The sequence below is a fragment of the Pleuronectes platessa genome, chromosome 8, assembly GCF_947347685.1.
Source record: "Pleuronectes platessa chromosome 8, fPlePla1.1, whole genome shotgun sequence".
NCBI lineage: Eukaryota > Metazoa > Chordata > Actinopteri > Pleuronectiformes > Pleuronectidae > Pleuronectes > Pleuronectes platessa.
In genome coordinates this window covers 21,365,219-21,382,306 of record NC_070633.1, presented here as the reverse complement: position 1 = coordinate 21,382,306, position 17,088 = coordinate 21,365,219, and the positions used below count along the sequence as shown (strand labels likewise).

Below are 17,088 nucleotides of genomic sequence, written 5' to 3'. Positions count from 1 at the left end.
TTACATGGACACTAGCGTCTGTCTTGACATGTTCGTCGGTGGCTTCTGCGTGTATCGATTTTTCATCCTGAGATATTTGTTTTTCTGTTTGTTTGTTTTTGTTCATATGCTTGTGCATATTTGTGCTCATTCGGACATTCTCTAGAGTTCTCACTACGAGACTCCAGAGAATATCAGGGGATTATCTGGAGTTCAGTGCATTTCTGAAAGCAGCTATGAACTGAAAAAATAAATAAAACTCCCGCTTGGATAATTCTTACCAGAGTGCTGTTGTGATGAAATGTCACAATCCACTTTTTTGGTAAATGCACTTTCCTTTAACCTGTGGCAGCATCACATTCTGGTCTTTCGGATTTTCTGTCAGCAGGGGATTTGTTTTATTCCTTTTCTCTGTCTACAGGGGATTTCTGTGATTGTTGAAGACCGGTGCTAAATGGTGAGAAAAGAAAGAAGCTTTTTGCTCTTTGCTCCCGTGAGACTTTGTACAAAATCTGACCTTAAACGCTGACGTTTTAAGGTCTTTACGTGTGTTTTCTGTGAAAATGTCTGAGTGACACATCACACTTCTCGAGTTATTTGCTAGAATAAGAAAAATACACATTGGCTCAGGAGGGGCGTACATCGCCAGTGGCTGTTTGTTTTAACAGCGTTAATGTGGTTGGGGAAGATGGCTCCATTAGGCCTTTGCTGCTTGACACGTTCGAGCTTATTCTTTGAAAGGCTAATGACCTTAGCATTTTCTTTAACTGGCCTTTGGCATTGGCAGCTGCAAAACATTTTTAACATCAAATTGATGCTGAAAGTAATTGCTTGGGTGAATTCCCAAAAGCACTCTAACCTCACGCCAACCTAATTTTATCTTTCCATTTAATGCAACATACACCGCGTACTCAGACTGTGAATTTTGTATGCTTTCCAAAAAACATTAAGATGCAGTAGAGATACATTAGTTAAAGCTCAAGTGTGCAGCAACGCCATCAATTTCAGCGAGATCTAAAGAACTTAACTTTTATTTCAGTCGACTCGAGTTCAAACATCCATCGCTGTGTGTGTGTGTGTGTTGCTGGTATTCATAGAATTTCCTGGAGATAAAAAAAGAGGTGTAACTTTAGCGCTGTTACTTAATTGCTCGCATCCAGCTATTTACCTCCTCATATAACAGAACCACCAAAAGGCCTGGTGCTAATTACAATGCAGAAATGTCTCAGTGCCTCACAAATGTTTATATTTAGAGCCGGCATTTGCGTCCTCTCATTACACCCTGACTGGGTACAGCTTCCAGACTAAAGTTGATACTGAATTCTTTGGCTTTATATTTGGAACCCAAAAAAATCCTTATGAATTTGCTGCCAAGAAAGTTCTGTGGTCGTTGATCTGAGAGTTCCGCATATTCTATTGACTAAATATATAAATTTGCATAGTTTAACATCAGATAAACCCTTGGTCTTATCTTAAATATGAAGTAGACGACTCAGAGCTGTTATGTATGTTTACAAAAAATATAAGTGGGAAATAGAAACTGTTTTATCACCAGCAGTTCACAGTTGAACATTATCCTTTACTGTCACATAGACTGTAAATAAAGAAGGACAACATGACAGCCAAAGCCTCTTGATCACTGGCTGCTGGCTGCAGTAGAGGTCATTAACAATGCGTCCTCCATGTTAACAGATGGGACGTGGACCAAGCTAAAAAGACTAAATAGAAAACACAAAAAGATGGTTTCTGTCAATTTAGCTGTTAAAACGGAGTTAAACGTAATGATTGACAGTGACAGAAACAGTTGTTGGAGTATATATATATATATATCGACTGAAAACCACAGCGCCACTTCACAATCTCCACTGCACAAACTCGGGCTCCAAATGACATCAAACAAATTGTGTCAACTGACCCTTGATACCTTGAAACCGCCCCCCCCGATCACTGCTACACAGACCCGAGTGGCACCTGCACAAGGTGTCATCCTAGATATTTCTGCTTGGAGACAGAGCTGTTGTGTCATCCCTCTTCACATACTCACTGTAAACATGATCACATAGGCATTCGTTGGCATATAGTGTTGAAGTTTTCTCTTTTGTTTCCGTTCGCTCAGACTTGAGGTTTAGAGGAACATCCTGGTCCACATAGAAGCAACGCTTACTCAAGAGAAAAAGCGACAAATCCCCTGACTCCTCACTAACATTGATGTAAATGACAAGACTCCGAGGTCTATTTCAACCGTTGACGTCTGCCGCCTGATAGCAGCTGCTACGCTAAGCATAAAAAGCAGAGGACTGGATAATCGCAGCCTCGGCTTGTGTCTCTCACACTGGTGGTGTTATCATCATTAAGCCAGATAAGAGCCCAAAAAACACAGTCAGACATGAACGAGATTTATTCTTCTTTAGCGGATGTAAACACAAAACACTGGGCCACGACAAAGGAGCCGTATTTAGAGCATAACAGGATGTTCAGGGCTGATGAACATTAACGTTAATAAACAGAAGGGACACAGCTACACACACACACACACACACACACACACACACCAGAGATCGTCTCATAGCAGAGCTGCATAGTGATTCTCAAAGGACCATAAATGTGCTTCTAGTTACTGTCAAACCCACGACAGACTCTGTCTGGCAGAGAGAACGGAAAGTCCAACAGTATCTTCTCATGGCTGGTTAGGTCTTTGTCCAACGCTACACTGAGCAACAGTCCCCCCCCCCCCCCCCCCCCCTTGTCCCCCTGACCCTCCAGGTCACACACTATGAGGCCAAAGCTCCAACAGTCACTGCTCCATCACTCCTCTTCCTTTTTTAAACTCCCTGGGAGAGGGCAGATTGTGCAGCTGAATATTGATATTGTCAGGCCATCCATCATATATCCATCATATATCAATCATATATACATAATGTGTTGTCAGTTCATCACTAACCAAGATAGTCATTGCTGTTTGAGGCTACTATTTTGATAATACAACTTTCTCGGTAATTGGTAGTTCAAAGTTTGTCTGTTTATTTTTTTTCAGTTTCTTATTATTAGTGTACTTTGCAAGTTCAAGAAAATTAGAGTAGAGATGTAAAAAGCTTTGGATTCACTACATTAAAATATCTGTGCAATGTTGTGTTGTTTTCTAGTCCACGCATTTACATGTCCTCACTGTTGAAGAGGCTGAAACAGAGGATAATTCAGTCTGGTCCTCAAATGACTCATTTACAGCCACATGCTGTATTTCCCACATTTGCAACATGTTGCACCTTCTGTGCTCTGCTTCCTGTCAGGTCGTCTTCACTGAGATTAACGTCATGCGCTGCCAGTGGGCTCATTTTACCCTGTACCGACTAAGTTGATGATGCATTAGAGTCTGACCGGTATTTCCTAAATTGAATTTTCCAAGCTGGGGCCTGTCCAGAAACAACTGTCTGCATTCAGCTGGCATCACCAAACAGCAACCTGCATGTGTCTGGCAACCGGAGACCATTCTTACTTCATTTATCCAAATTCTCCAGGCCTTGGGAGTTGACAGGCTCGGTAATCAGTGTCCACAAGCATAATCCCCATGGTCTCAAGACACCACACAATCAGATCCCCCTCTCCCTCTCCCTTTCCCCTCTCCCTCTCCCCTCTCCCTCTCCCCTCTCCCCTCTCACGTCTTATAAATAATATCACCTTGCAAGTGAAAACACCTGCACAAATATGCAAACTGTACAGTGTCTGCGTGAATGACAACATGTGTCTGCGTGTATGAAAACCATCTGCACCACTGGGTAGAGAATCTATACCTGCTATAATTATTTCCCTTGTGGATCCTAGTTTTCAAGCACTATCTCCATAGGAACCTGCACCTGCTTGTCTCTGAGCTTAACGCGGCTGCCAGGTTTGTTTTCATTACCTGAAATGTTTCTCGTGAAACTCGCAGAGCGTGTGTGTGTTTGTGTGTGTGTGTGTCTTTAATTGTCATTATTCAAGGGAAAGATTAATTAATCCGGCAGAAACAGTGTGTGTTGCCATTTGTGAAAGGTTACACCTCTGCAGTGGCAATTTCCTAACTGTCTAACAGAGATGTTCCATTTCTGCTCCTGAGAAAATGAGAAACTCTAATGACAAAAAAATCCTGACATCGCCAACCAAGAGTGCAACCAGAGTACTTGGGAGACATTAGTTGTTCTCGTGTGACTGCCCATGTGAAGAGACATGAGCTCTGAAAATAAGTCTGCTGCAGGACAAGGAGCCAACACGAGAGACGAGGGACACGGAGAGGAATAGAGCTTCCTCTGCATCACTGGCAACAAAGCTGAGTTGATCGTGGCCAGCTGTTCTGAGCTAGAACTCTGAAAGTGTTTGCCTTTTATACCTGGGAGACAAACTTTATTACAAAGGCATTTTTCGCATTTTTGGTTCTGTAACTCACTTAGGAGACACTTGACACTTGTGCTAGATTTCACCCAAGATAAATGCCAAATACTATAATAATAATAGTAATGACCACAATACCTCACAGATGTAATTCCTGGACAATAAACCACATATAAAAGCTCTTTAGACAAAAACAACAAAATCTTAAACGGCCGATACCTTCTATGAAAAGTGCATAGAGATAATAATGATTTGGGGCTGTACAAATTAATTGAATTGAATTAATATCTTTACTAGTTTGCCATTAAACAAACAATTATCTTACATCTGCTTCTTCTTACTTACATATTCTCACACACAGCCCCTCCAGAGAAACTTCAGGAAAATGTCCGGAATTCGGCGCAGGTGGGAAAATAGCTCTCGACACATCAAACTCTGAGTGACTCCCGGACTCTCTGCAGCTTCCGTGTCAGTCCAACTCAGGAATCTCCTGAAATTAAGACTTTTTAGCTTCTGGCCATCAATTATATCTAAATGTGTAATTCAGCGTCTATTTAAAGAAGCTCTCGAGCTGGTGCAAACCGCAAAATATGATTGAAATGTGAGCCCACTACCAAGATTTTAAACACAGTAGTAAACAAAGCCCTATAATTTAAATTAGAGCCAGTGGAAACACACACAAAAAAACATAATTAAATTTAAAAAGGCAACCTGGGGGACTGGAACATTTTCACTTGCCATAGAAGAAAAAGTGAAGAATAAACAATAACAAAGCTTCGGTTTTACCTAAATGTGTCAGAAAGTCGTTACAGTGAATCAGTGTGAATGATATCATGGGGAAGCAGATAAGTGAAACTCACCCATCGTTCATGTTATTATTCAGACCTGCACTTTAGGTCTTCATAGAAAAAGGCCTGAAATAAAGTGTGGATACTTAAAGGTGTTCACATTTTGTACAAAGGTACAATATGTATATATGTATATATATACAGCAATGATATGAAACTCGTGCATCCCTCCCCATTATACCTGTGACTGTCAGTTGCTCAAATACACATACATATATATATATACTCTGTGTTTTAAAACCAGCAAAGACCTTAAAGTACTAAAACTAAAAGGACTGGGTGTTCATGGTGTGACTGTCGAGGCTGCTGGGCTCCTCCATTCATCACAGGGCTGAATATGGCTCCCCGGAGGCCTGATGCACTGCAGCGCTCACACCACCTTTCCCCTTCACACCACCCATCCTTCCTGCCCCCGTCACCAGAGCAGGGGACTAACACATCGCCGTAATGGACTCTAAGAAACATATACGAGTGACTGCATTTAGTTATGGCTACAATTTATAGAGCCCAGTGGGTCATCAGTATGGTTACATTGTTTAAATCAATAGATAATATATAAAGGGATTTTGCCATGTTAACATTTTTTTAAAGAAGACAAGTTGTGGTTTAGTTGATTGTTTAGTTTCCTTGCTGGTCAATTTTCCAGCCTTGTTAATTACCCACTGAACCAAGTTGCCAGACAAACATATCAGAGTTAGGTCATGCAAGCATTTATTTATTTATATATACAAGGCAAGTTAATTCTATTCCATAATATATATTTCCTTGAATGTGGGTGACATTTTAGACTGAAACTGAAATACAACCTTTTGATGGCTGCGTCACTCTGTGCACCGCTGGAGATCTACATTCATGCCAAGATGTGTCGGATTATTAAATGAAAAAAGAGTAAAAACAACGTTTACACATAATTTAACTCTACTCATTTATCACTGGTTTTAACTCTAACATAATAATGTAGAAAAAAAAAGACGAGAAATGTCCTCACACCAGTTAATGGTCTGCAAACCACTGGATATGCATGCTTACAAATACTTTCTCAAGGAAAAGGTAGGGTCCTCTTCCTCTTTGCCCGACTATAGTCTAGGAGCAGTCCTGTGTGAGAGACAGATTTATTCAGAGTTACACGCAGTAATAATGTTGAATTCATTATATTATGTATTTAAAAATACCGTCCAAATTAAATGTAGGGGCGTGTGCTTTGTAATCTGTAGAGAAATACATTTGAAAAGTAACCTGCCTGCCTCCCAACCTCCCCACTCACCGCCTCCACTGTCACCCCCCCCCCCCCTCCTCCCTCCCTCCCCCGTGAGTGACAGGCATCTAGTTCCGCCCGACTGGGTCCTCCATCTTTTAACCCTCAAGGACAACTAAGAGGACATATTGTCATCAACTCATCTCCCTCATTCCCACGGCCGCCTCCTTCATTCGATGCACAAACGCACACACGCTCCCCGTCTCTCCGCACACACTCAGAGCATGAGCAGCATGAGCAGCAACCCACTCACCTGTAACGCCGTCTACATGACCTTTGCTTAATGTCCTCGGGTGCCACACCAGAACCTATCCACACAAACAACCCCGCGGATCCGCTTGAGCCTTCCGCCTCTCAGTAACACATTGCGAGACCGCGTTTGAAGCCATCTAGGTGGAGGTTGTTAAGAACCACTTCATACAGAAACCTTGAGCAGAGGAAATAAACAAGGCATTGTCTGTGAAGGCCCCAGATCACCTCACACTCCTGAGCTCGAATGTTTTTTTCCGAGCTGTGGAGATCTGAATTCTTTATTTCATGCCGTACATTCATCTGAGGCATCTCATGCTGTGAGGGGAAAAAGACCAGCTGCTCCAGAGGGATGTGGGACTTTGTGTGAGGCAGTTTTTTTTAAATAAATAACAAGTTTGTATTCGTGGAAATGTTGCTTTGACAATCAATGTCCATTTCACGGTGCCGTTGTTTGCAATGTGACCTTTAAGTGATCGAATGCGCTGTTAAAAATAACAAAGACACACGCAGACATCACTGTAGTGTTGTTGCTGGTTTGCTTTCTCATAAACTAACTGCTCTCACTCCTGTGAGTTGTGTTTTTGCACTTCGACGTTTTCTTACAAGTTGTGAAGCCGGCGAGACAACAGGGAGCTGTGCTGAACCTCAGATTGGAGACTGTTAGCTTTAGCTGCAGTCAGGAAACTCTTTTGAATTTAAAGAGAAATGTCAAATCCCAGAAATCAGGAAATGTGATTTCAGAGAGCGGGGCAGTCGTTCAAAGAGTGTCCACTTGTATTAACAGAGACCGACTCCTCTGAAACACTGGTATTCAGAAGACAGGCAGAGGGCAGATGTTCCAAAGGATAGTTATTTTTTAATAAAGTTAAATAAAAACAAAGAAACACCTTGTTATATGTATACTTTAAATGAACCTCGCCCTCGAAGTGTGAAGCTTACTGATGTTCCAGGAGGCAATGTTATTTATGTTCTGCCGTCAATATGAACATGAGAAAAAATGTCACTTCCTATTCCAAACATAAAGGGTTTAAAAATAAAAGACCCAAAAAAGGCATTATCTAAATAATGTCTGGCAAGAAAAATAAACTAGCTTATTGATGTATACTGCTGCCAGATTTAAGATAATTATTTGCAAGTCATTACAAATCATTCTGTTAGACTTAGTAGTATCAGTAGTAATCTGGATAGTACAGTATGTACTATCCCTTCTGTGTTTATGCCTCTCTTCTCACATGACTTAGACACGAAAGTCTCTCCGTCTTATGTTTCAAAATAAGAGCCCTGTGCCTTGAAAAGAACTGCTCCATGTACACTTAATCGACACAGCTTTGAACCGCTGGTATTAAGCTTAACATCCCGACTCTGGTCACAGTTTCACATGTATTAAAAGTCTTAGTATAGTGTTTCTGAGTTGTTGTAAGTAAGTGTAACTTAAATTGGAGCTGTTCTTATGTTGCTGGCCTTTTTATACCAAATGGGAAACCAAGTAACTTTCACAGCTCTAACTTTTTTTCAGCCCAGTGACTGGTTCAGTGAGTTAATACATCATAAATGGTAAGAATTGAGTAAATCATGAAAAACAAGTTCTCATAAATTTCCCGGTGAATGCTTTTAGGACGAAAATCAGCACAAGTCAAGAAATTGTAATAATCAATTCCCATAAATGGGGCTAAATATTGTCCTGTGTTCTAAAATCCACCCCCCATGGCTTTGAATCAAGTCGCACCAATGTACTCAAGCATCTAGAATGAAAAGAGGCCGTGCAGAGGCCATTCATTTCTATTTTCAGAATGCCAATTATGGTGCACAGCAGCAGCTTTTGGATATTGAACCAGTTGAAGTCAAACTGTTGTAATACATTATTATCTATTTCAACCCGGTGCAGTGGGGAGATTCTCACGGCTGGATTTTCATCAAAAGTGATAGCTTGCTGAAAATGTAATTCACTGTTTTAGTATAAATCAATAAGCCTCCAGAGTCTATACCCCCATTGCACCTTTATGTTAATATTAAAGATATGCTCAAATAGAACTTTAATTCACCACACAGACTCTCAGACTGTTTAATAGCCCCAATTTGATCCATAACTGCTCAATTGACACTTAAATTTCAAGCCCATCTTAATTTGCCTTCTCCTGACGATTCCAAGTTCTACTTCTCTTTGGAGCAAAGCTACTGTCGCCCATGTTAATGGAGATTTATAGGGCTGGTGCCATTTGAACTGTGATCCTCTATTAAGAGTTATATCCAATTCCATCATTATTACTCTGTTCTTCCAACTCCCGGCTTCGTGTGATGCAGCGTTCTAAATGTTCTGCATCTTCATGTAAGAAAGAAGAGAGGAAACATGCTGAAAGCTGAACGTGTAGACGAGTTAGAAGTAGAAGCTAATTTTGTGTTGGAGCATTAGAGGACATGCAGATGCTTCTGACGAGGGGTATAAATCCTGATGGACTCCCATCCGCGTGTTTTCATTAATCATGCGTCTCATTGGCGAGGCTCTGATTTGGCAGAGAGACAGATGAAGATGAACTCAGCAATATATTTCTCATCATAACACAACCCTCGCATAAATATTAATAGCATATTTTCAGCTGTGGGCAAGAATCGTTTTTCAGACAGGGAGTTTTAAGAGCTACCCATGCATGTCCGAGAACAGCGCACGAGCAAGCGGCTGTGATAAACAACACAGCTTTAAGGCGCCGGTGGAGAAAAGGCTTCAGCAGTGCTGCCGACTCGAAAGGTCTTTATTTTATATACTTCATCAGATCAACTTCCATCAGTACATTGTCTTACTTAACCTTGTCAACACACATTAATTGCATTAGTGATTGTTATTACTCAACGCAGCACTTTAAGCAGATGATATGTATTAGCAGGCAATGAAGAACTGAAAGCAAATATCCAGCCGCAGATAATTAGAAGCTCTTGTAGCAAGTAGCAAACCAGCATGAAAGCTACTGGTTTCTGAAGTGCTGTTTGAGCCAATTAGCTATCGTTTGATGATGCATTAGACTCTTGGGGCAACAGCCAATAGCTGATATCCTGGTCGAGACTTCTTCTATTTGCTATATGCTGTTCACAGTCCAACGAGTCTCCACAAGTTGAATATTTCTCTGCAATGGCTTCACTTATTGGACCCTTAGTCCATTTTCTATGTTGCATAGTCAATTTATTATATTAATGATGCATCAAATGACTGTGTAGGGGTCACTTTGATAATTATCACCCAGTGGCCCCCACCTCTCCCCTCAGCCTAGCTAAGGGATTTTAACATCTTTGCATTAAATCTTTTAGGTTTTTTACTGTCGTCAAACTTTTCTTAGTGTTTTGATCCGCCCTCATCAACCGCATTCAAAGATGCAGCACGGAGCTATTTCCAGCTTTATAATAAAACTCCAGTGAACGCCACCTGCCCAGCAATAAACGGCAGACAGGCAAAGGTAGCCACTAGTTGGTGAACATAGTGGAGCAATAAAAGAGCCAGATATTCCCTTCAGGCAGAGCTAGAAGGACAGTGAATATTGGACTTACATGCGTTCTGTTGCCCACAAGCATGACTCCAAATACTAATGTAGCTGCGTGTCTGCTGGGAGTATTAATAAGCAACTGTTCTCCATAAAGAAACTCAGCTGCCTGCAAGTGGTGAAAATAAATAAATGAATAGTGGTTTAACATATTACACATTTCTGCACATCTTCAATTTTATATTCCAAAGTAGAACTTTTCTCATCTTGTCTTGTGTGTGTCTGTTGATCACACCGAGCTTCCATTTTGTTTCTCCTCATTATTCACCCTGACACTTCGTCAGCTGTTTTCTGTTTGTTTCCGTCGTCATTTTGAGTCAATCTGTGTTTCTGGGTGCCAAGAGCAATTAACCATGTCAGGAAAATAACACACACTTTTGATTTAAGGGTTGTTGTTTCCGTAAGTTGACTTATAGCAAACCTGTGGATCTGTGTCATTCCCGCTGTCATTTGTTACACTTTGTCATTTTTGTGGCTTTTTCTGTCGCTGTTTGTCATTGATGTAGCAAATTTTGTTTTGGCTCTGTCACAAAAGGATGATGTCTGGAGCCTTAATCCTGCATAAACAAAGAATTGTGTCTTTTTTTCTCCCAGGGAAACAGCTGTCAATGAGAACAACACCAGACCTGTTTGACTAGTTGGAACAAACTGAACTATGGAGAGTGAATCAGGAGGCTAATCTAATGATCAGTGCAGAGCTCCGAGACGTTGAACTTTGAGTGAACTTAAAATTAAGAGAATGAACCCATTATACTTCTATCAGATGCACCAGTCACGTTGTGGTGTTGTGGTTTGTGTCGTTGCAGGTGTATGACCATCAGTACAAAGCCGTGTTGGATGGCATCGAGACAGAGAGCGTGTTGGAGATCGACCCGGGTCAGCGAGTGGAGATCTTCAGAATGGGAAACGGGAGCGAAGAAGTCATCGAGGTGCACGACTTCAAAAATGTAAGTGAAATCAAACGAGGCCATTTAGGTAATTCCTCTTTTCTCCTCTCTCAGGAAGGATAATGTTCACATCTTTGACCCTTTGACCTGCCTGATGGAGATAGCACGCTGTCATGGACATTAGTGTCACGTCTGTCATGTAGCGTTGCCTTTATTAGGGTTAGGGGTTCGTCAGTAGATAGAGAGATGATGTCGCATGAAATGACATAAGCCATTACATTTAGGTGAGAACACACAAAACCAGGCATGAAACCAGGCATCTTCTACATCTTCATATTCTTCCTATGTCAGGTCCATCAACACGACCAGTCATTTACTGTGACATTTTCCTGCTGTAGTCTCACATGGGCTCACTCTGACATTTTACAGACATGTTATCACAGGGCTGACAGGGAAAGTTGTGGAAAATGTCCAGAGCAATTTACCCTGATATTTTCACTCTCGCATGCAGCCCCTCTGAAAAATATCAGGAAAATATCCGGACTTTAGTGCAACGTCTGAAAGCAAATGAATTGACGCTAAAGCAGCAACTGATGTTTTGTGTGTTTGTCAGTGCACACACCCTCAGAGAGAGAGAGAGAGAGAGAGAGAGAGGGATCTGTAAAACACTAATTCTATACAGTAACGTCTTTGCAGTGCAGAGACAAAGCCCATTAAGAAGCACATCTCTGTTTGTTTCCTTTTTTTTTCCGGCAGTAATTTTGTCGGCAGCAGAACTCATTAACTTATCTTTCATTCCTAAATCCTGTTTGAGTGAGCAGGAGGTTGCACACGCTGCACCTCCGAGACGGGTGTGTTCTGCTTGACTGGGTAATGAATGCTCTTACTCTCACACCATTATTTACTGTATAATGTGTGGGTGCAAGGCGGAATGTTACAGGATACACCTCGTCCCCAAAAACAAAAGAAAATGCAGCGAGTTAATTGTTTTTGTGACAATGGATCTTGTGAATCTAAAATGGCTGCATGATGGAAACCAGGCACAGCAGCGGGAAAAACCTGAACCGCTGAAATCACCATTTATTTATTTCTCTCCTCCTCAAGATGCCCAGTGTGTGTCTGTGAGGGACATGTGGGACACACGCATGTTTGTACAGCTATCATAGTAACGACACTTAATGGCAAAATGCATTCCCTAGCCTCCTAACCCTAACCATCCAACTAAATGCCTAACCCTAACCCTTAACTTAATTCTAACCCTAAAACCAAGTCTAAGCCCAAAATGTCACTCCGTGGGTTGTAGGCTCAAACTGTTCCTCACAAAGATAGCCATACAAGAGCACACACACACACACACACACACACACACACACACACAGAGAGAGAGATGCGCCTGTTGCTCGCTCCACTTCCGGTTAGAAAGGCGAGTCCCCTGAGGAGACTGGTTTGATTCAGCGCTCCACCACGGACAAGTAAGAAACAATTCCATGAGCAGCGCAAATCAAACCATATTGTGATTTTATAAAACAGGAAGGAAACCCACGCAAAACTTACAATGAGGTTAAACTAAGTGGTGGCTTGTGCACTGATGTTAGAATTGATTTTGTTTTTTTTAATGGAACGCTACGTTTTATTACAGAATCAAAAAATTCAGGTCTAAAACAATCTCCTTCAAGCCTGAGGGCTGTGTGAGGAATGGAAAATGAGGGGATTATGCCACAAGGACTGTGGACCACAGGCGAATCCAGCTCACTATTGTCTCAGAACAGTACTAGGCTCAGTTAAGCAGGAGGGAAACGATAATGAAGAAAGAGAAACGTCCTGGGAACCACTAAAGTAATTTTTACATTAAAACAAAGGAACAAAGGAACATTGGTCCTAAACTCGCTTTATATATTTAACTTGATAAAATGACAAACTGTTCCAAGCTATTCGATGATAAAATCTAATTACAGTTATTGTTGATATAGCAACAAACAAAGTTAACTAACACCTATCGGAACACAGTTTCACTCCTGATAAAATCTTTTGCTAAATGTCTCTTTCATACTGTGAACTGAGAGAACTGAGATCACAAGAGTCAAGACCTTAAACTGTAAATAAAGATGGGCGACCAGCTAGAAATCTTCTCACTATCAGGAAGTGAAGCCAAATATATTCAGGATCTTGCACGTTTGCAGCCAGAGTCTTTGCAGCAGCGATCGGAGGATGGAGCCACGTTAGCGAGGTGGAGAGGTGTCGTCCATCTTAATATTTACAGTCTTTTGATTGTAATGTAGAGTGTAAGTCTACTTTATATCTGCATCACATACAAGTAAATGTCCCTAAAATACCGAAAGTTATGTTTAAAGGGACCAAACTAATACACGCTCTCATTAGTCTATCTCTTTATTCACAGGGGCTTGAATGACGCATGCACTTTGTTATTCTTTATTGTCTTTAATAGATGAAGATGAGCATCTTGCACATGGATGCACAAGTGGATATTTCAACACAGCCCTGTTAAAATGACATTGCTTTTCCATTTCTCATCCCTGTGTTAATGCGTCTTTCTTAATTTTCTGGTTGACCAACCCCAGTAATCATTGTATCTCATCACAACACTGCCCTCTCCTCCTCTGCTACAAGTCACCGATACAGTAGAGCCAAATTAAACAGAGACTCATCACAATCAAGCCCAGCATCAACATTATGCTTTTGTGCTGGAGACTATTATTGCCCCATCCCTTTTCTGCGCAGATGAAATTACATGCAGTAAATTACGGCAGATATCATGTCTTGTGCGGCTGGTATCTGGTTTTCGGAGTGACAGCACCAGGGAAAACGTAGAAATAGCGCGCACATGATCAAGTTAACCGATTCAAAGGAGATGTCATAGCAGACCGTGTTACCGTAATTAAATTTAGATTGAATCATGTCCATTTCCACGGACCCACTCGCACGAGTTTCAGTTGATACAATTTGAAAGCAGCCGTGGCAGATGTAGATCCTGCCGTCTCTTCTAATACAGTATGCTGAATGAGCAGCTCGACTCTGCAGCTACAGTTGAAACAATCTGATCTGATGAAATTCTTTCAGACTTAATCTAAGATATTTAACCGGAGTATTTTAGATTAACATGGAGTGGCAGCGAGGGAAAATGAATAGATCTTTCTTGCCTTTCGAGGCTTTGTGTGTCAGAGTGAATAGAGCCACAGTCCACATGGTGGAGGATCATCAGTGGAGCTGAAGAGAGTGACTCCACACTTGACTGCGCAGATTAAGAGAGTGACAGGGACCTATGACTGGCTAATTCAATGGGGGCACTCTCTGTAGAAAACACTTCATTCTCAACAATGTCACTTGGCCCTGCTGTGCGATATATATCCCACTATTCAGTATTATTCAGCCACCATGAAACACACTTTTTACCTCCATTCAGGCTAAAAGCAAGTCCTGCGTTGTGAGGGCCAAGGAGTCATCAATTTTATATACCACGCAAAAGGAAAAGATCAAACCACACCTCACTCATTAGGTTTTAATTTCTGACTTTTTAAGAGCTTTGATTATGAGCAAAAAGCGGAGCGTTTTAAAACGATCGCCTCAGAGCTTATGGGATACTCACATCAGACAAAACTGATGAATGATACATACATCTGAATTTCTGAGCAACCCTTCATTTCTTTTTCTTTTTTCAAAGGGAATCACTGGGATCCGCTTTGCCGAACATCAGAGGTGCTACATCAGGACCCAAACTAGGAAACTACCCACGGTGGCAGAGGTGGAAGCTGAGGACACAGAGTTGCTGGTACGCCTCCTCCCTCCGCCGTCTGTACCTCCAGCCTCTCTAGTCCGACAGGGGCTGTCATGCATAGGGAGATAACCGGAGTAGAGCACTGTGAGCGCCACACAAATCCTCAGCCTGTCCATCTTATCCTTTCACCCCCCACCCGTCTCACTGAAGAATAAACTGGGTTTGTGGTGCCTGTGAAACCGTCAGAGCTACCCACAAACCCACAGCCGCTTTGTGGCTCACATCAAATAGTGTTTGCTGTCAATCTTGAGCCAATATTAATTTTTAATCATCTCCTCCAAAGGCTCAACCCAAATAGCCTAAAGGGGGAAGGGTGCGAGAGAGGTCTGAGTGAGAGGTAGGCCATTAAAATGTTTTTTTTTATTACAAAAAAATATGTTTTCTTTGTAAGAATTCACGAGGCTCCAACTATAGAGCGATTCATTTTCCTTCCCTGGGTTCATCTAGTTGCATGTGAACTTAAGCAAAAGGAATGGGAGAAATTCAATCAATCAAAATTGCCAATTTTTCAGTGTCACAGTGCAATTCACTGAGTGAGCCGTGTGTTCAAAGAGAAAATCCTCCTCTCGAATGTCTCTACTGCGAGCACACTCATTTACATTTCACATTGCAGCTGGGAAGAAGTGGCTGGCTCGCCGCTTCATTTTAAAAACAGAATAAGCCAGTTGTCAGTCCAAGCGAGGCCCACTCTCACACCCAAAAAAAAACAACAATGTTATTTTTTTTATTTCCTCTCATCTTCATAATGTCTGATCCGTGTTTACAGATACTAATTGCCCAGACAGCACCATATGTCTGGGCCGTTTCTCAATTCTTCTACACATTGAAGCCTAAATGCCTTTATTCACAGCTCCAAAGTGAATCATCGAAGGCCGGTAAAGTGACTTCGACTTTAGGGTTCATATCAAATGTTCCGGGACCCTTTACTGTGACTGAAACCGGTTAAAAGATCAGTCTGCACCTCGTTCAAAGAGATATTAATTCAAAGGTTTCATTTGTTGTGAAGACAACAACTCCCATGATTCCTCGCTGCTTATCAATGTCAACAAACCGGGTATTTTGTTATTGTTTTAATTGGGAAACCCCTAGCGGCCAAAACTACATAGGGAACCTTGAAATAACTGTCAGGTGAAGTCGTGAGAACCAGGCACCAAAACATGCAACTCAGTTTCAACTTGGTCCCTTCTCCTCCTGAAGAACAAGGAATAATAGACAACACATGTGGAAAGGTTATAACTCTTATAAAACTCCTGGTTCTGAACACAATAAATAAATAGGGTTTAATGAAGTTATTGCGATACTGACTGATTGACACCTGCGTTGCCAACACAGAAAAAGAAACAGACCTGAAACGTTCAAGGTTCACTCATAGTTGGAAATTTCGTTATCTTACTGATTTCCCCATATTATTTTTCCTCAAAAAAGAAAGATTTCACCCAGATCATATTGCAATATATATGATGTAAACAAGACCGAGCTGAAATGCATATCCAAAAATCCAATATGTAAACTAAATTACGAGGGTACTACACAAAAGATTTAGATATTCCTAGATAAATGTCTACTTATACTGTTCCTGCTTGAGCGCAGCCACCTGGAAGATGAACAAGCTCATATCTGTGCACAGGGACCTCATCTGTTCATAAACATGACACAGTGGGAATGATCTTCTCATCTAGTTCTCTGCAAGAAACCAAATAAATGCACCTCCCAAGAATGTTGAACCAATTATTCAGTTCAGGTTTTCAAAATACAAAACAAATACCATACATCTCCCCTCCATCTCCTCTTAAAAGAAGATTATTTTTAGCACTACTCCTGCTTAGGCAGTACACCACTGTGTGCTGCTGAAAGGATATTTTCACTACAAAAACAATGGAAAGCACAAGAGAAATTCAGTCACTATCAGGGAAGAGGGGGGGGGGGGGGGGGTGGGGGGGCATCGAGGTAATAAACCGTGACCTTGGCCTGACCTCACAAAGGTCTGTCCTCGCAGCCCCTGATCCGTCCTCTCTGAAAATCCACGCACGTGTGACCCTGGACAAGATCAGCACAGGTTCCTCCTCAGGTGGTGAAACACAAGGAGCTCACAGGGGTTAGAGCCAAGTGTTAATGGTTCCTAGCTTAACCCAGCCACAGGCTTTTAGGATGGAGTGCTCAGAGGAGCGGCTGCAGGCTTTAGAGC

At 41.6% G+C, this 17,088-nt stretch overlaps 1 protein-coding gene across 2 annotated transcripts in view; it reads left to right on the top strand.

Annotated features, from left to right (window-relative positions):
- The window catches only part of tnmd (tenomodulin), a 45,056-nt gene that overhangs the window by 18,174 nt on the left and 9,794 nt on the right, over positions 1 to 17,088 (top strand). For both annotated transcript variants that reach the window (XM_053428266.1, XM_053428265.1), the window contains exons 3-4: positions 11,030 to 11,170; positions 14,790 to 14,897. In XM_053428266.1, coding sequence (XP_053284241.1) covers positions 11,030 to 11,170; positions 14,790 to 14,897 — 249 coding nt within the window. The remainder of the gene's footprint in view (positions 1 to 11,029; positions 11,171 to 14,789; positions 14,898 to 17,088) is intronic.